Source organism: Apis mellifera, linkage group LG7, assembly GCF_003254395.2.
Source record: "Apis mellifera strain DH4 linkage group LG7, Amel_HAv3.1, whole genome shotgun sequence".
Lineage (NCBI taxonomy): Eukaryota > Metazoa > Arthropoda > Insecta > Hymenoptera > Apidae > Apis > Apis mellifera.
The window spans coordinates 4722700-4740819 of record NC_037644.1 but is presented as its reverse complement, the minus strand read 5'-3'; the positions used below and the strand labels follow the sequence as shown (position 1 = coordinate 4740819).

Genomic DNA, 18120 nt, shown 5'->3' with positions numbered 1-18120 from the left:
ATATAAAACAATAATATAAAACAATATATAAAACAAAAATTAATCTATTGATTTTTTATAATAATTTATTCATTATTATAATAACAATAATATAATAATTAATAAATAAAAATAAATAAAAAAATAAATGAATCGATTTTGTTTTTTACGATGGAATGTTTTTTTAAAATGATAATTTTCTATCTTATAAATGAAAATATAAATGAAAAAATAATATGAATGAATAAAATATTAAAAAAAAATTGATATATATAATTTCTTACACAATATTTATATATTTTGAACATCTATACATAATATTATTTGTATATGGTATTATTGTTATTGTTGTTGTCACTCATTGTCATTGTCATTGTTATTGTTTATATGTACATGTATTTTGAATATATGTAATAATGTAAAAATGTGAAAAAAAATGGAATCCTATACTTTATAAAAATCCAATTAAAGTTCTAATTTAAAAATGACTTTTAATTATTTCAAATTTTTCCAAGACTTATTCTAAGACTAGATTCTTTATATAGAATGGAGATGCAAAGAGAGATGTAATTCCGCTTTTATTTCATATATTATGATATATTATGATATATTATAATATATATATATATATATATATATATATATATCATAATATCATAATGTATATATGTATATTATGATATATATTATGATATATATTATTTTATATATATATATATATTAAGATACATATACATAATTATGAATATACATGAACATATATTCATAATACATAAATATTATAAATATTCATTTTTAATTTAAGAAAAGATCTTAAAAAATGCTTAGCATTGAATATGTATAATGATAAACATATTTTTACAAATATCTCAAAAATTAAAAAAATTTGCATCCGCCTGTTATATACATAAGAAAAAAATTGTTTAAAATAATAACCTTGATAATATATTTCAAAATCAAGGTCATCAATATAAAATCTGTTAAAATAAATAATAAACTTTTTTTTTAAAGACTTGTAATCATCTATATATCATATAAATGTCGATTGGCATTAGTTTTAAAAATATGTGCAATTATATACTATATACTACTATATTGAATTTCATCTATATTTATATAATCACAGTATATTATCACAGTATATTATGTATCAAATACAATAGCAGTTATATATATATATATATATATATATATACATATATATTATATATTATGATATACATAGATATTTATTTTCTAAATAATAAGAAGTTTTTTATAAATATTTTTAAAATAAAAAAAATTATATATATATATATTATTAAAAAATTATATATATATATATTATTTATTAAAAATTTTAATCTATAATATAATTTTTTTTATATTTTTAATTATTAAGATGATTACAAGTCTTTAAAAAAAATAATTTCAAAATTATTGAAAAATAAAATTATTTATTTAAAATTATTTACAATTTTATTGTTTTTTAACTCTTAAATATAAATCATTATGTATATTATATATTAGATATGTATTTACACTATATCAAATTTCAGTATGATGTTTATTGATATTTATTGATATTTCCGGAATTATGTATTATTTAATATTTTCCATTTTTATTTTTAATTTTTAAATATACTTGATTTATTTAATAGAGTTCACTATTCTTTTTGATATTATACTATTGAGATAATTACACTAATTATTATTATTATTGATATTAATAAGGCATTATTAATTTCAAAATCATTAATTAATATTTTTTTTGTGAAATTTTTCTGATATTGACATTAAATTTTTTCAAACAAAGCTTTAAAATATCATATTTTTATCGCTCTCTATATTATTACTTTGGATATTATATTGGGGAATATATATCAATAAATAATTTTTAACTTAATTTTATAAAATATACGAAATGTAATAATACAAAATATATTCGTGTTTAATTATTTTGAGAATTTAATATACAATTTAAGAATTCTAACTTTATAAATATATATATTTTTATATATTTATATATTTATATATTTTTAAAAATATATAAACATATAACATATATAAACATATTTTTTTAAAATCTGTAATACAGAAAATAACAAACGTAAAAAAAAAAATAAATAAAAATATGAATAAAACAATTTTTAGTATAAATATGTATAAAAAAACAAATTATAAATTATAATAAAATTATAATAAATTTCAATAAGCAAATAATTGTAAAAAATAAATAAAATAAATTATAAATTAAAATAAATTATTAAAATATATTAGAAACAGATTTATTAAAATTAATTTAAAGAAATTTATAAAATAATATTATTAAATTATTATTATTTTACAATATATTTATAATCAATAATTGTATTTTATATATATGTATATTTTATAATCACATTACATTTTTTTTATCTAAAAAATTTTTCACTAGATTTTTTATTTTTACTTAATTAATAATTTAAATGATATTAAAAAATAAATTTTTTATTTATTTTTTTTAATTATTCATTTTTTATTATTGTTTATTTATAAAATCACAAGTGTATATATATCTAATAGCAAAAAAATTAAGTATAAATATATGATTTCAATCAAAAAATTTCTACCAAAATTTCTTACATTTAAGAAACAAATATTACATTGTGACATATATTTTACACTTATCTATAACTTTATTCATTGTAATTTCAATTGATTTGTTTTACTATTTTATTTTTGAATTTCATAAATCAAATTTATTATGACATGCACATAATAAAAAAATCGGTACATTATCGAATTCTAATCACTTTCAGAAAAATAAAGTATTATCCAGATCTGGATTTAAAGTAGTATCCATGCATCAAATTGATGCATGATGCTTTCATGGATTTATCCGGCTTTTATTTGATAAAAGCTTTTTTAATCACTTTTAATATATATAATAAAAATAAAAAACCGATAATATTTAAAAAATTAAAATTTTTAATGATGCATAAGTTATCATGCAATATTCTTTTTGTGAAATACTTAATTCAAAATTTTTAAATAAATAAATAAAATAAAATAGATAAATTATATATAATAACATTTGATTTTTGTCTCTAAATTCTTTCTTCTATTCCGATTTGTAACACCTACACTTATCTTGTATCCACTTTGTATCGATTATCTTTGTATGCTTTATTATATTTCATTTATTTTTGAACAATTAAAAATATTTATTAAATTATTAAAATATTGCAAAAATAGATGAATATAGCAATAAATATAGAAGTAATATTGTTACCATTATAGTTTCGATTATTGTTGTAATTTCGACTCAAGAATTGTTTTATATTATATTTTTGTATTATACAAATCCAAAGAATTCGCAAAATATCAGACTTTTTTAAGTTAACAAAAATAATTAACAGAGATAATATTGATAATAATAATACACAAATAACTGATTAAAATTTTCATTTCGCTCATTATGCTCGATTATTTTGTATACCATAATATTTTATCTATTATTGATTATTATACAAAATTTTTTTGTTAATAAGTTTTTAATAAAAAATAAATAATGATGAAAGAAGAAATATTCAGAAATCAAAAAACTCATAAAAATATGTATTATCTATTTTAGAATTACAGAGATCTTATCCATAAAATGGAAGACGCAAATCTTCCCGCAGATCGTGTGATATTTAATTTGTTTCACGCGATCGAAGTGCATTATTAGGAAACTCATAAAGGAAAAAGAAACGAATACGAAACACAAGATAATTAAAACATATATCACTAAATGGTATATTATCGTATACTTACCATAGAAACTCTATATATAGAATTACTTAATTGATTTGACAACTAAAGTGTATTTAATAGTTTTTATAATATTTATTATAATATTTAATAGTTATAACAATTAATATAATAATATAATATTTAATATATTAACAGTTTAATAGTTCTTGCAGGTGAAAAAACTAAATATGTATATTATAATTGTAAAAATATTTATAAGCGTAAATTAAAAGTATGTAAATAAAAAAATTATAAAATTCAATAACAAATTATGCAATTCGTAATTAATAAATTATAAATGTTTAAGCATTTATACAAAATTTTAATTACAAATAAAAAAATCTATGAAATATGTTTACTAGAAAAAAATGATGTTTTGTCAAGCTTTTTGTCAAATGAAAAAATATAATATTTTTTTTATTTATTCTTTCTATTTTGTTTTATTTAAGTTAATAATATTAGAAATTAAAATAAACAAACAAAATAATTAAAATTATCATAAGTTATCTTCAAATGTTAAATTTTAAGTTAAGATATCTTAAAATATATAATTTTATCAAAAAAAATCAAAAAGTACCTGGGATTAACAAAAATTCTTATGTAAACAGAAATGTAAAACAGAATAATTTTAATATAATTTATTTTACAGTCATTGAAATATTCAGAATACAAGCTTCGTTGCTTATATATACTCAAATATATTGATTGTTTTCTAACAAACGCAGATAATCTTCTTCTTTTTTTTTCAGTCTTAATAATATTTTTTGGAATCTATTTCCTAAATTTTTTCTTTTTTGTTTTTATTTTTTGTTTTTATATAATAATATATACAATTATTAATATATATAAATTCGAAATGAAAATTTTTCTTAGCATCCGATAATGTGAATTTTATAATGTTTTTTATAAATGTTCATAGCAAAACTAATAGATGACTATATGTTTATTTTTTAACAAAGCTGCTTCAATTTCTATCATGATATTTTTTTATATTTCCATTATTTCTACTAATGGATTAAATATTAAAAATAATGGATTTCGTAAATTTATATAAAAAATATGATGATAGCTTAAATATTAATGCAAATAAGGATACACAAAATTGAAATTTATACTATATCATAATAGGAAATAACATTCTATTTGAAATTAGGAATCAAAAAATTTTTTTAATGAAAATCAATATATATAAAATATAAAAATACAAAAATGATTAAAAAGAATATTTATTAAAAGATATAATAACAAAACTCATATCTCTTTTGACTATGAAAATTTATAGATATAATAATTTATGATTCATATCACATTTCTAAAAAATAGGTCTCTTTAATTATGAAATATATTGAAAAAGAATCTATTTATTTTATTTGCTACAACTTATACAAAAATTTGATAATTTCAATTATCAAAAATATAATTAATATCTATCATTAAATAATGTTCAATATTAGAGGGATTCCTAATTAAAAAAATACAAAATATTCAAAATATAGAATACATTATCATATTTGAAGAAAATAAATTACTACTTAAACTCTATTTTTTAAATTATGAAAATTGTGATATAAAAATTTTATTTTGCATAAGTATCAGCAATTATTCTTATATCTATTCTGAGAATAATAAATGATATAGCATTTCATAATATAGCATTTATGTTATACTTTGGCGACATATAAAAAATCGCCATAAAATATTTATAAGAAATGGTTTTTTTTTCAAACAATTAGTTTTATAATTAGTTTTAAAAAGATGATAAATATAATTTTAATAATTAAAATGAATATCATTTTCTCAAAAAATTTAATATAATTAATAAAAAATATCAAAGTTTTTCATAAATAGTTTTATAAATATTAAAAAGTTATAAAAATAATTTTTCATAATTCTTTTTATTTTTTGTTTTTTTTTTTTTAAATACAATAAAATAAAATAATTAATAATTAGAGTTTCAATTTAAATGATGAATTTTAATCATTTTTTTTATCCATCCCATTTGAAATTTGGATTGCATTTAAATATGATATATAAAATATAAAATTTATAACTATATATAACTATATAAATGTGTATACATGTAAATTCAATTCTTTCCTTTATTAATTTTATATATATATATATATATATATATATATATATATATATATATACATATGTATAAATTTTATATATTTTTATATATATTATTTATATATATCATCTATCATTTTATATATTTGTATATTCTAATTTATTTCTATATTATATATTCTAATTTATTTCTATATATATATATATATATATATATATAAAACTGCAAAAGATACTATTCAAAAAATGTCATTTGATTTTGCTGATTAAAATTATTTTTTTTAATATCGCTTTTTATTATTTTTTTTTTTCAATATCATGTTATAGTCTTTTTCTTAAAAGTATTAAGAGACACTCTAAAAGAGTATAGTTGAATAAATAAAAATAGTACCACCAAAATAAAATAACACTTGCATAATTGATAGATTCAAACTCAAACAAAATTTTTCTTATTAAGTTTCAACTAAAAATAAGGTATGCCTATTCTTAAGGTAATGAGAGAATGTAATTTATAATTTATGCTCTTTTTGACACACTAAATATGAAATTATAAAAAAAATCTGAATATAAATATTAAATATTTTGTTATGCAATATATTTCTGTGAATTTTTTCAAAAATTTTATTTATAAAATCAAATATTAAAAAATTCAAAAGTTAAAAATGACAATAGTTTAATTAATTAAATAATTATATTTATATTATATTATTATTTTTACATTTACAGTATCTTAGGGTTATTAATATATATCATATAATGTATCATAAAATATTTAAAGAAAATCCTTTTCATATTAATACAGAAAATAATATTTCAAAATATTCACCGATATCAGTTTTTAATTTTTTTTAATTATGTATATAAAAATTATAGATGTAAAAAGTTATTTAAAAAAGAACTATATCTATTGTTATTTTTATAATATACAGTCATAATATTAATGAATTGTCTGTCAATAATGCAATATTTAGATTTTATACATTTCATTATTAAAAATACTTATCTTTGACATTTTTCAATTATATTTTCATATTTTCATTTTAATTTTATTCAAAGTTTTTAATTTTTCATAAATATTTTTTATTATATATATATATATATATATATATATATATATATATATATATATATATATATATATATAAATTCTTTCTTAATTATTCAATTTGGGCTAAACTATTATTATAACAACCTAAACTATTTATTATAACAATGAAACTATTTTAAAACTTTCAATTATTAAAAGTTTTTTTCATTTTGATCGCTTGTATTTACATTTAAAATTTCTATTTTTTTATTTCCTTCATAATTATCAAAATTCTCATATAAAAAAAAAATAAACCTTTTTCATTCATTCATTCAGATATTTTTTTAAATTTTTGTTTAAATTTTAAATTGTTATAAATTTTATATTATTCATGACTATTTTTGATTTTTTAACTGTTTTTAAAAAAATTTTTTTTTGCTTCAAAACATTAAGTTGCATGTCATCATAAATTTTTTTTAATTTTCTAATAATCAACTTACAAGAAGAGCTTCCTCAATTTTTTTGAAAAACAATATTTTCTTCTAATCTTTTTCCTTTTATTATGATACAAAAAAAAAAAAAGAAAATATTTTTATCATATAAGACAAAAAATTAATATATTAATAGCAAATAGATTTTATACTAGAACTACACTAAATAATCTAATTTTTTATAATTTAATAAAAATATATTTTTTTTATTTATTTTTACTTAATAAAAAGTTTTTCTATCATAATAATTTTGAGAAAATCCAATATTCTATTTTTCATCAAAGAAGGAAATAAATAAATTAAAATAAATAAATAAATAAATATTTTAAATCAAATATTTTGTTTTTATTCTTGATAATTATGTAGATTAGCAGTTTTTCTCGATTTTGACTATTTCATTAGATTCTTTTAAATAATTTCATTAAAACAAGAAATTAATTATGAGAAGTTATATACTTTTTATCATTTATACAATAAAAAATATTATTATTAAATAAAATTTCGTTTATATACGTATATCGTTTATATATCTTATATTTCATGAATTATGATGAGCTTGAAATATTTTAACCTCAAATTTCAAGATATTTCAAAATTATTTGTTGTTAATATCTATTTATGAGAACTTAATATAAATCTAAATAATAATATAATAATAATATGGTATTTCCATTATATATTTTAAGTACGAGTCAACTGCGATGTACATAAATAATTAATGAATACATCAGTTGCATATGACTTATTAAGTTGTACAAACACATACATATAGACGAAATTCTATGTAATAATCTTTTTTTGTAAATATTTTGAAACTGAGCAGTAATTATATATATTAGAAAAAGTTGTTCAAAATATCGATTTATCTATAATTTAAAATCTATTAAAAAAATCATCAAAATTAGAAATTTTTTTTTAGATATCAAAAAAAAATCTTTTCATTTCATTATGTAAAGAAAGCAAAAGATTAGAAAATTATAAATAATGTATAAAATAATAATATTTAGAATTTTTAGATCAAAATAAATAAAAGTTACTACAAAAATGTCAGTTAAAGCACGATACACATGAGCGATTTTTTATTGCGCGATATCATTATATATTTTTTTTTGTTTTCTCAATTAAAAAAACGAAAACAGATATATTATCATAATGATATTGTAAGGAATAGTATGTTACTAGTAAATGTTACTCATGAATATAAAGCTTAAAAATTATTTGAATTATAAATAATTGAAGTTTGTGTTAAATAAAATAAAATAAAATAAAATAAAGTTATTTTATCTAAATTTAAATTATTTGTTTACCAATAATTTAATATTGTTATTGATAATACATTTTTATATATTTAACTTTAGTATTTCATTTAAAGATTAAGAAATCGAATCGCTAAATACATATATTAACAGCCTGTATATTTATAATAAATTTGATTTTATAATATTGTTTAAATTATTGTATTGTATCAAATGATTAAAATAAATAAAATATTATTTGTATTGATATTTAATTTTTGTTTCTAATATTTTATATAATATAATTATATAATTTACTAATATATTTCAGAAAAAATTAGCAATATTAAAATAAGTTGCTTCATTTAAAATTTAAATCGCTATTAGAATAAAATTTGCTATATTTTTATCATTAGATTATGTTGTATAGTTTATTTGACATTAGAATTTCTTTGCGCAGATTCTATTCGATTTCTATTTTTAATTTGTAATTATTTATATGAATAAAATTTGGTATATTTTTATTATCAATCTATTACTAAATATAATAGAATATAACAGATCTTATTTCAAATTTAATCTTTTTGATGATAAATATTTGCAATAAAGTTTTGAAAAAACTATTATTTTCAAGTTTGATAGAAGATATAAATAAGATATAAATATTTTTAAAACAATATTTTATTGAACGATTTATTATCTTAATTATACATAATTTTTTTATAATTTCTTTTGTTATTTAAAAAATAAAATATTTAAATATTATAAAATAACACTATTTCTAAGTTCAACTCGATCAATCAACATTTGATCATGCGCAGATTTGACCTAGTTTCTTTGAAAAAGAAATACATTAGAAAGAAACTATTCGTCTATGAAATTATTATTGGTAATTATTGGTACAAATTTTGATATCATGATATCATAACTTAATTTTGAAAATGTAAAAATTGAGAAATTACGGCTTTTATTAATTTTTTAGAATTTTAATCACACATCATTTACAAAAATATTAATATATATATATATATAAATAATCATATATTGATATTTTACTAATTAATTAAAATACAATTATCATTTCAAACATTTCGAAATATATTGTTTATTCTCTTGTTAAACGCAAGTCTACTAAAAAAATACTAACTATTATGAGTAACTTACATCTTGGACCTGGTAAGTTCATTAATTATAACATAAGTGTTAAAAATTTTATTTTATTTTTTCTTTATTGAAACAAATAAGATTTTCAATAGAATGAATTATTGTATTTTTTTGTTTTAAATAATTTTTTCATGATTTAATTATTATAAATTTATATAAAAATTAAAAATTAATCTTGTATTATTATTATTATTTATTGTATTGAACATATACTTTTTCAATAAAAATAGAAATCATTTTATTAATACATATTTATGTAAATAATTATAAGTAAGTATAAAGTTTAAAATTTTTTGCAAATGCAATGATTTTTATTATAAGAAGAAAATATAGAAGAAAAATTATTTTATTTAAAAGATAATATTATATTTGATATACTTATTTGATATAATTTATAGATTCCCAAAAACCACCAGAAATAAAAGGACAAGTTCGTTTATATGGTATGAAATATTGTCCTTTTACACATCGAATTCGATTAATACTTTCTTATAAAAAAATTCCCCATGATAATGTTAATATTAATATCAAAAACAAACCAAAATGGTATTTAGAAGTATGTATTAATTATATATCTTCTTATATATTTAAAAATTATATTATTAAATTTATATAATATATATTATATCTAATAATTTTTTTAGATTCATCCAGAGGGTAAAGTACCAGCACTTGTTGATGTTAATGGTAAAGTAATTGTTGATTCAGTATTAATAGCAAATTATTTAGATGAAAAATATGGTGAGCCTTCTTTATATCATAATGAAACAAAAGTTCGTGATATAGAACTTTTAGATCATTATTCCAAGGTAAAAAAAACAATTAATGCATATATTTATATTAATTTTTTAATATAGATGATTTCAAAAAACTATTTAATATTTATAATATTTATTTTCTTCATTTCTTATTCTGAATATAAGAATAACATTCTTTTGTGATTTTCAGCTTATTAGTATTTTTTCAAATTGTATTCATGGTAATGATAACAGACCAATCAATGAAATTATTGCTGAAATTTCATCTCTATTAGTAGAATTTGAGGAAGAATTAAAAACTCGTGGAACAGTTTATTTTGGAGGTTTTTTATTAATTTTTAATTACAAATAATGCAAATTTAAGAAAATATTTGATTTTGTTTTTAATATATTAGGAACACAACCTGGTATGTTAGATATATTGATGTGGCCATGGGTTGAACGACGGAAATCTTTATCTCTAATTTATGAAGAACCTACCCATTTTAATGATGGAAATTTTTCTCATTTAGTAAGTTTATATTTATAAAAAATAATTTTATTGATTAAAATACAAATTGAATTTATTTATTTTTAATTATGAATATATTTTAGATGAAATGGATGCAAGAAATGAAAGCACAACCATTTATACAAGAAAATGAATGTTCACATGAAAAATTTGCTCAATTAATCAAAGATTTGAAAACAGGAAATGTTGATTTTGATAAACTTTAAATCTTTCATTATATGTATTTATGTGCATATGTTAATACATAATAATTTAAGTCTTGGATATAATTACAAGTTTGGAGTATTAGAGTAATCATTTAATGAAATTTATTATGATTAATCTTAAAATATATCTGATGGTATTAATTTGTAAATAGAAATTGTTATCTATAAATAGCCATAAAACTTTGAGCTTCATGTCTTCTATTAGAACAATATAACACTAATAAGTCTGTTTAAAATATCATTGCCTTGTCAAATGTGCTGTGAAAAATATGTTGTGATAAACATTATGAATATACTCTTTAGATAAAGCAATTTAAATTTCTTTTACTTTATTAAAATATTTTATTTTGAACTTATATGCATTATTTTATCTTGAAATGAAATGAAGATTAAGTTTTTCTTTAAATAATATATAACATATTTCGTCTTGATATGTAAAAAATACATTTTCAAATAAAATTTAAATGGTGATTTTTATAATTAATATTTTACATACTTATAACACATTATTTATATAGCTCTATATTATTAATATTAGTAAGAATATCTCAGGAAGATTGAATTTCATCTATATTTATATGCGCAATAAATCGTAATCTCATTTGTAATGCTGGTCTTAATCTTCGTATAACACATTCCACTTCATTTTTTGTCATGTCACCAACAAACATGTATTTTATATGATATCTATATAGCAAAGATTAAGAAAAAAAAAATATATATATATATTAATGAATAATTACTTGAAAATTTGAAAAAAATTGATAAAAGGATACAATAAATCACAAATTGGATCCATATACTGTAAATGATTTTGAAGTCGGTCAACTTGCTCAAGCATTTCATATAAGCAAACTGTTAATTCTACAACACAATGCGGCCTTTCGGCATTAAATCTTGCTAAAGTAGGACCAATTAAGTGACAAGCATATATTAATTGCTCTTCACTATTTACAACTGGTTGAAGTTTTTCTTTGATAAATCTAAATAAGATAATATTTTATATTATAATTAATTAAAATAATACATAGTATTTGTGTTTGTGTGCGCGTGCGTGTGGGTATATACATAGTTTATATTATAATTTACATTATATTCATTATATATATATATATATATATATGTGAGATATCTATGGAGATTTCTAAAACAAAAATAAATATAAAAATTAATATATAAAAATTGAAACTTATTTATTAAGTTATAAGCAATTAAAATTTCCATTATAGATATAGAGCAAAAAGAAATAGATAGAAAGATATATATATATATATCTATATATAGAGAGAGAAAGAGAAAAACTCATATCAATGTCTCATCATGTTTATGTTATATCTTTTCATAGCTTTTATAACTCTTTTTATAATTTAAATTACTTATAAATTTAATAAATAAACTTCAATCGACATTTTTGCATAGCAATTATTTATATTATATTTATTAAAAATCAATTCTCTAAATCTGTTGAATATATTAACATTTTATACATAAACATATACATATGCAATAGATTTTGAAATTTCTAAGTTGGAAACTTTAATAACTTAAAATTCAAATAAAAAATTAAAAAAATATCCAATTTTGAATTTTGCACAAAAATTTGGAATAAATCTGTTTAACAAAAATATAATAAAATATTTTATAAGAAAAATTTAAAAATAAATAAAAACAAATAATAATACTAGATAGATATATAATAATTTGTCCAAAAAAAATTATTTTGTGCTAAATAATATTAATTATAATCCTTAAGTAATGAATTATAGATAAAAATGATTATTTAATTGATTATTATAAAATATTTATATATATATAAATAATTTTTATATATATTATTATAAATAAAAAGATTCAATTATCTTTGTTTTGTCAATATATTCTTTTGAAATAGATATTTAAAATATTATATATTTGAAAATTTTAGAGATGTGAAACAAATTAGTTTAATTTACATTATTTCATATGAAGAAATTGAATTTGAATAACTAAAATATTGAATCAACTTTTGGAATGAATTGCATTCAAAGTTTGATAATTTACTATATTCTAATTTAGACTTACTGAGGCATAGTAGTTATTTGTCCGACACCAGCATGGTGCCACACAGAATGTGCCAAAGCCAACATATAACTGTATTTATTTTCCAATAAACTATTATGTGTGTTATTAAAATTAAACATTTGAAATGGAGTTAAATTATTATATTGCCAATTAGCTAATCCTGGACTGCTAATAGTTTCTACTAATCGATCATGAAGTGCTGACCAATAACATTCTGGCAAAGCAGCCAATAGTAAACCAACACAATTTATCCATAAATGAATTTCATCCGATGGTATTACTGTATATCTAACAATATAAATATAAAATTAAAAAAGAACTTAAGTATAAAATAAAATTTTAATCTTACCCTTTTGCAACTACATCTAATAATGAGTTGGCAACTATATTTGGAGCAACAGGAACAGCCATAAGTTCAACACATGTAACATATAATGCATGTGCAGCAGGATTGGGAAATTCATTAAATCTCCAGTCGGTAGCAGGAAAATGTGCTGTACCTGACATTGCTAAAAAACTAATTATTTTTAAAAAATTATAATTTAAAAAATACTAATTGATAAAAATTATTTACTTTCTACAATTCTTCGCACTAAACGAATATAATAATCCAATTCAGGCATCCACGAAACAACGTCATCAGAAGATCGAGTCATATACATTTGATAAGCTTCTGAAAGTGCCCATCCTGGTGCTCTAATTTCTCTCAAAGAACCCAAAACAGCTGATACTAAACGCCGTTTTAAAGGTGGTCTATCTCTTAATTTACGTTCATAATAATGTAATGTATTATAAAGATATGTAACAGGTCGATCTAAAAAATAAAATAAAATATAAGTCAAATTTATTAAATATAAAATTAATATAAAATTATTCCATTATCGCATTCAATAAGAAATATATACAAACCATGAAATTTATATAAACATCCCAAATGTTCTAGAAGTGTTTCTAAACTTTTTGATACAGCTGGAATTTCCAAGTATCTATGTACAACGATATCAAAAACCGGTAAAAATCGTAAGCATACATTTCCGAAATAAACAGGTAAACTTTGATATTGACTAGGTCCTCCACTAGTTTGTTCCATAATACCTTCTGGAGCAAATTTTTCTGGAAACTTTCTATGAAACGCAAGATGTTTTTCATGCCAGTTTGATTGTTTCCAATGTTCTGGAGAATTTTCTTTTACAAATTCTTGAGCTCTATTTCTAAATTCAATGGCCTTCAATAATAATAATTGGATTATAAAAAAACATACTTGAGCATCACTACCTTCATGAGTTCTTAACACTAGACAAAGAATTAATCTATCAATAGTTACTATATTATATTTCCATATCATATCATTAACTGTATCAACACATTTGTTCACATGTTGTCCACCTACGCTATTAGCAAATTCAAACACAAGATAATCACAAAATTTTCGAAGATGAGCCGATAAAGCTCGAGCTCCAATTCTTTCTAAGATTTTATATGCAATTGGACTAATTCGATCAGTTTCAAAAATTATCTTCCACAAAAGACACAAAAATAGAGGTGGTGTACCTGGGACAGAAAAGTGTGCTATTATGTCATTTTCATTACTCATAGAAGCCCAATTTCGATATTCTTCCTCTACTGCTTTCTTAATCTGTTGTTTATTTTCTTTTGGTACACTGTTTTGTTGGAAGAATTCACTTAATACTGGAGGAAAACATTGAAGAGTGTGATTAGCCCACGAATGTGGAGTATTTAGCATGATTGTGTTTAATAATTCTTTACACCATGTACCACTATGACTATCTGATCCTGTTCCTGTAACATGCATAGAGCGTGCTAGTGTTAATACTAAAGCTCTGTTTAATTCCTCAGATTCTGCTGATACAAGAGTTTTAGGTTCTGATAAAAATCGAGATAATTGAGGTTGCACTTCAGCAGATCCTAATCCAGTGATTAAACGAAGAGCAGTACTTTCCACACATAAATGAAGTTGTGTTTGATTTGTTTGTGGCACAGCTGCAAGACTATGTAAGTGAGATAAAAGTTGTACTCTGTAATGCGGTTGTATATGATGCATTCTATAACTAAACATTTCTAATAATGTATACAATGTTCCCCATGCATGAGATTTGAAAACTGTTGGAAGTAATTGACTGATGAAACCTTTGATACCCAGACTTTCAATTTCAGTGTATACAAGTAATCTACTGTAAGTTTCAACTAGTGCTGGTGCTAATGCCATATTGCTTTTAGATTGTGCTGATTTTATAACATGAGTAACAATACTATGTATTAGACTCATTTTTGAATGAACAGTTAATGAATCCAATATTGACATTGATAATGGTGTGGTTGGTCCACTTGCAAGAGCTGCATTATTTTGTAATGTTTGCATTGGCTGTTGTTGTTGACCTTTTTGAGTACCAAGTATAGTATCTACTAAAGCAGCCATTGGCCTGCCAAAATAATCTTGATTTGTAGAATATGCATTACATAATAAAGCAATGCGATAATCTGAACCCATACATAAAGATGTATTAGGCATAACTAAATGTTGCAAAAATTCATGATGAAGTTTCAAAGTGTGTGGTATTGGTCTATGAATGTTTGAATGTTCAGATTGAGCTTTTTTTAATAAATGTATCCATATACATGTAATAGCCATTTGATGAGTGCATAATGCTTGAGTATAATCCGGAACTGGTAAAGGTTCTTTTTCTGGATAAAGAAGATCGTATAGTTTTAATACTGGCAAAAAATTTGATAAAGGGTTTCTTTGAATACTTCCAGAAATGAATTGCAACAAAACCCACATTAAGTGATCTCTTCCCTTTCTTAGATCTCTTCCTGCTAATTTATCGTGTATTGCCATTACAATACTCGGAAAACAGGCATACGAAAAAAGTACAAAATATATAAGTTGTGATGAAAGATGCAACCATACATAATGATTTGCAACAGTTCCATCAGTTCCTTCTGCTGGTAACATTTCATTTTCTGCACGTTCCATAGCAAGAATAACAAGTTCAACTAATTGTTCTTCTAAAGCTATGCAACGTTGTTTTTGCTAAAGTAGAAACAATATAAAATTATTATTTAAATTATCATTGTCATTCTTCTGTTATTATAAATACAAAATATACCTGTTTTTGTAAGCCAAGCATTGAACACACCATATCTCTGCTATATGGTTGTTCTAATACATATCTAAGCAATCCTGTTTGAGGTTTAAGTAAATCTTCATCATAAGGTAAATTTCCTTTTAATGAAAATTTTAATGTTGTAGTATCAAGTACCCAAGGATTAATCAAATCTGCATATCCAGTATGTTCCACTACTGGTAACATTTTTGAATGTCCAACTATAGATACCATTTGTGCAGTATTACGAAAACTTTCGACAAAATTTGAAAGTAATTTTGCTAGTTTCTATAAGAAATTTATATAAAATTTTATTACATAGTAAAATATAATTTTTATTTTTAAAATAACATACCCAATGTGGCCAATTTTTACCATCAGGATAAGCCTTTTGAATTTCAGTTACAATAAAATAGCCTGGTAATAAACAAGCATTTCTATCAAAAATGTATTCAAGTACATTCTCTAAAGCTTTTAATTGAGGTTGAATAGATGCATCTAATCTTGCTGGAATTGTTTGTGCTTTTTCTTTGCATCCCTTTAAGATAACGAGTTGTAATTAATTTCAAATTTACACAAAATTTGCTGATACTTGCCTTCATTATTTCTCTGACACCTTTATAATCAACTCCTCCAATAATATGTCGAATAAGAACAAAACATTCAATCCAAAAATCTTCTAATTGATATTGAAGTTTATCACAATTTAATATACATTCACATACAAGTCTAAAATAATATATATTTAATATATAAAATTTTATGTATAAATTTTATTTTCAAATTTAAATATACCTTGCTGCTAGAACATTTGATGTAACTAAATTTTCAAGTAATGACAATAATAATTGTAATCTTTTATGATTAGTCATTGCTGCTGCCATGGTTAAAAATTGTCTTACTGCATTTTCTTGTTGTTCTTTGGACAAATTTGACATAGTAGATGATAATTCTGTTTGCCATGCTGTTATTTTTTCATTTTCACTATTTGGATGATGTACCAAAACACAACTAAAAGCTTCTTCTATAGCTTCTACTTTCTATAATAATTTTTAATAATTTTATAATAATTCTATAATAATTTTACAAAATGATAAAAATAAATAAATAATAATTGTTATTTTTTTATTAATCTATACCATAATTTTAATAAACCAAAATTATAATTATAATTTTTTTAATATTTACACAAACCTAACCTAACCATTCAGAAATAAATATTTCAATAATTATTATGTATTAATTACATATACATTATGTATTAATTAATATGTATTAATTACATACATAAATCTACATATAAAAGCTTTGATCTTAATTTCAATCATTTTTAAAAGATAAAACTAAAATTAAGTATTGTAAAATAATAATTATAAATAATAAAATACAAACGAAGATTAAAATATTAATATAAAAATATATACTTACTAAAATATCATTTACGATGCTTGTGATTTGAATTTCACTAGTCATTTTTTTTGTTAATAAATGTTATATTCTAAAAAAATATTGGAAAAAATCATAAAGTATGAAGTTTAATTAAAGTTATGTTAATTTTTTCCATACTTTTTTGTAAGATTCATATATTTATTTAATATATAATGAAAATCAATCTTTAAACAGAATTCATATTCTTAATTTTTCGATTATATTTGCATAACTATGGATAAGGTCTTGTTGCATACCTCGTCTGTTTTGTTAAATATACATTTTAACATAACCTATATTATATAT

At 19.6% G+C, this 18120-nt stretch overlaps 2 protein-coding genes across 4 annotated transcripts; one reads left to right on the top strand and one right to left on the bottom strand.

Annotated features, from left to right (window-relative positions):
• Positions 1–9395: 9395 nt before the first annotated feature.
• Positions 9396–11548, top strand: LOC726823 (pyrimidodiazepine synthase). The gene is made up of 6 exons (XM_026441606.1): positions 9396–9737; positions 10124–10281; positions 10370–10534; positions 10674–10806; positions 10879–10994; positions 11078–11548. The coding sequence occupies exons 1-6, from the start codon at positions 9713–9715 to the stop codon at positions 11198–11200; spliced, it is 720 nt and encodes a 239-aa protein (XP_026297391.1). The 5' UTR covers positions 9396–9712; the 3' UTR covers positions 11201–11548.
• Positions 11549–11620: 72 nt separating this feature from the next.
• Positions 11621–18084, bottom strand: LOC412332 (mediator of RNA polymerase II transcription subunit 23). Of its 3 annotated transcripts, XM_026441601.1 has the most exons (12): positions 17953–18084; positions 17815–17884; positions 17182–17426; positions 16983–17115; positions 16742–16924; positions 16390–16674; positions 14171–16313; positions 13836–14075; positions 13611–13770; positions 13262–13549; positions 11977–12183; positions 11621–11887 (listed from the first exon to the last, which is right to left on the bottom strand). In XM_026441601.1, exons 2-12 carry the CDS (start codon positions 17857–17859, stop codon positions 11749–11751), a joined length of 4068 nt encoding a protein of 1355 aa, XP_026297386.1. In that variant the 5' UTR covers positions 17860–17884; positions 17953–18084; the 3' UTR covers positions 11621–11748. The 3 variants fall into 3 exon arrangements, with proteins under 3 accessions (XP_026297386.1, XP_026297385.1, XP_026297387.1); XM_026441600.1 differs by lacking the exon at positions 17953–18084 and having other exon boundaries at positions 17815–17952; XM_026441602.1 differs by lacking the exons at positions 11621–11887; positions 11977–12183; positions 13262–13549; positions 17953–18084 and having other exon boundaries at positions 13683–13778; positions 17815–17952.
• Between the last annotated feature and the right edge of the window lie 36 nt (positions 18085–18120).

Bases quoted from the DNA above. Each gene is read 5' to 3' on its own strand.
- LOC726823 (XM_026441606.1), top strand. From the start codon at position 9,713: ATGAGTAACTTACATCTTGGACCTG. The intron at 10,282-10,369 runs GTATGTATTAAT...TAATTTTTTTAG, and splicing joins AACCAAAATGGTATTTAGAA to ATTCATCCAGAGGGTAAAGT. The intron at 10,807-10,878 runs GTTTTTTATTAA...TTAATATATTAG, and splicing joins TGGAACAGTTTATTTTGGAG to GAACACAACCTGGTATGTTA.
- LOC412332 (XM_026441601.1), bottom strand. From the start codon at position 17,859: ATGACTAGTGAAATTCAAATCACAAGCATCGTAAATGATATTTTA. The intron at 16,675-16,741 runs GTATGTTATTTT...AATTTCTTATAG, and splicing joins GTAAAAATTGGCCACATTGG to AAACTAGCAAAATTACTTTC. The intron at 12,184-13,261 runs GTAAGTCTAAAT...TATCTTATTTAG, and splicing joins CAAATAACTACTATGCCTCA to ATTTATCAAAGAAAAACTTC.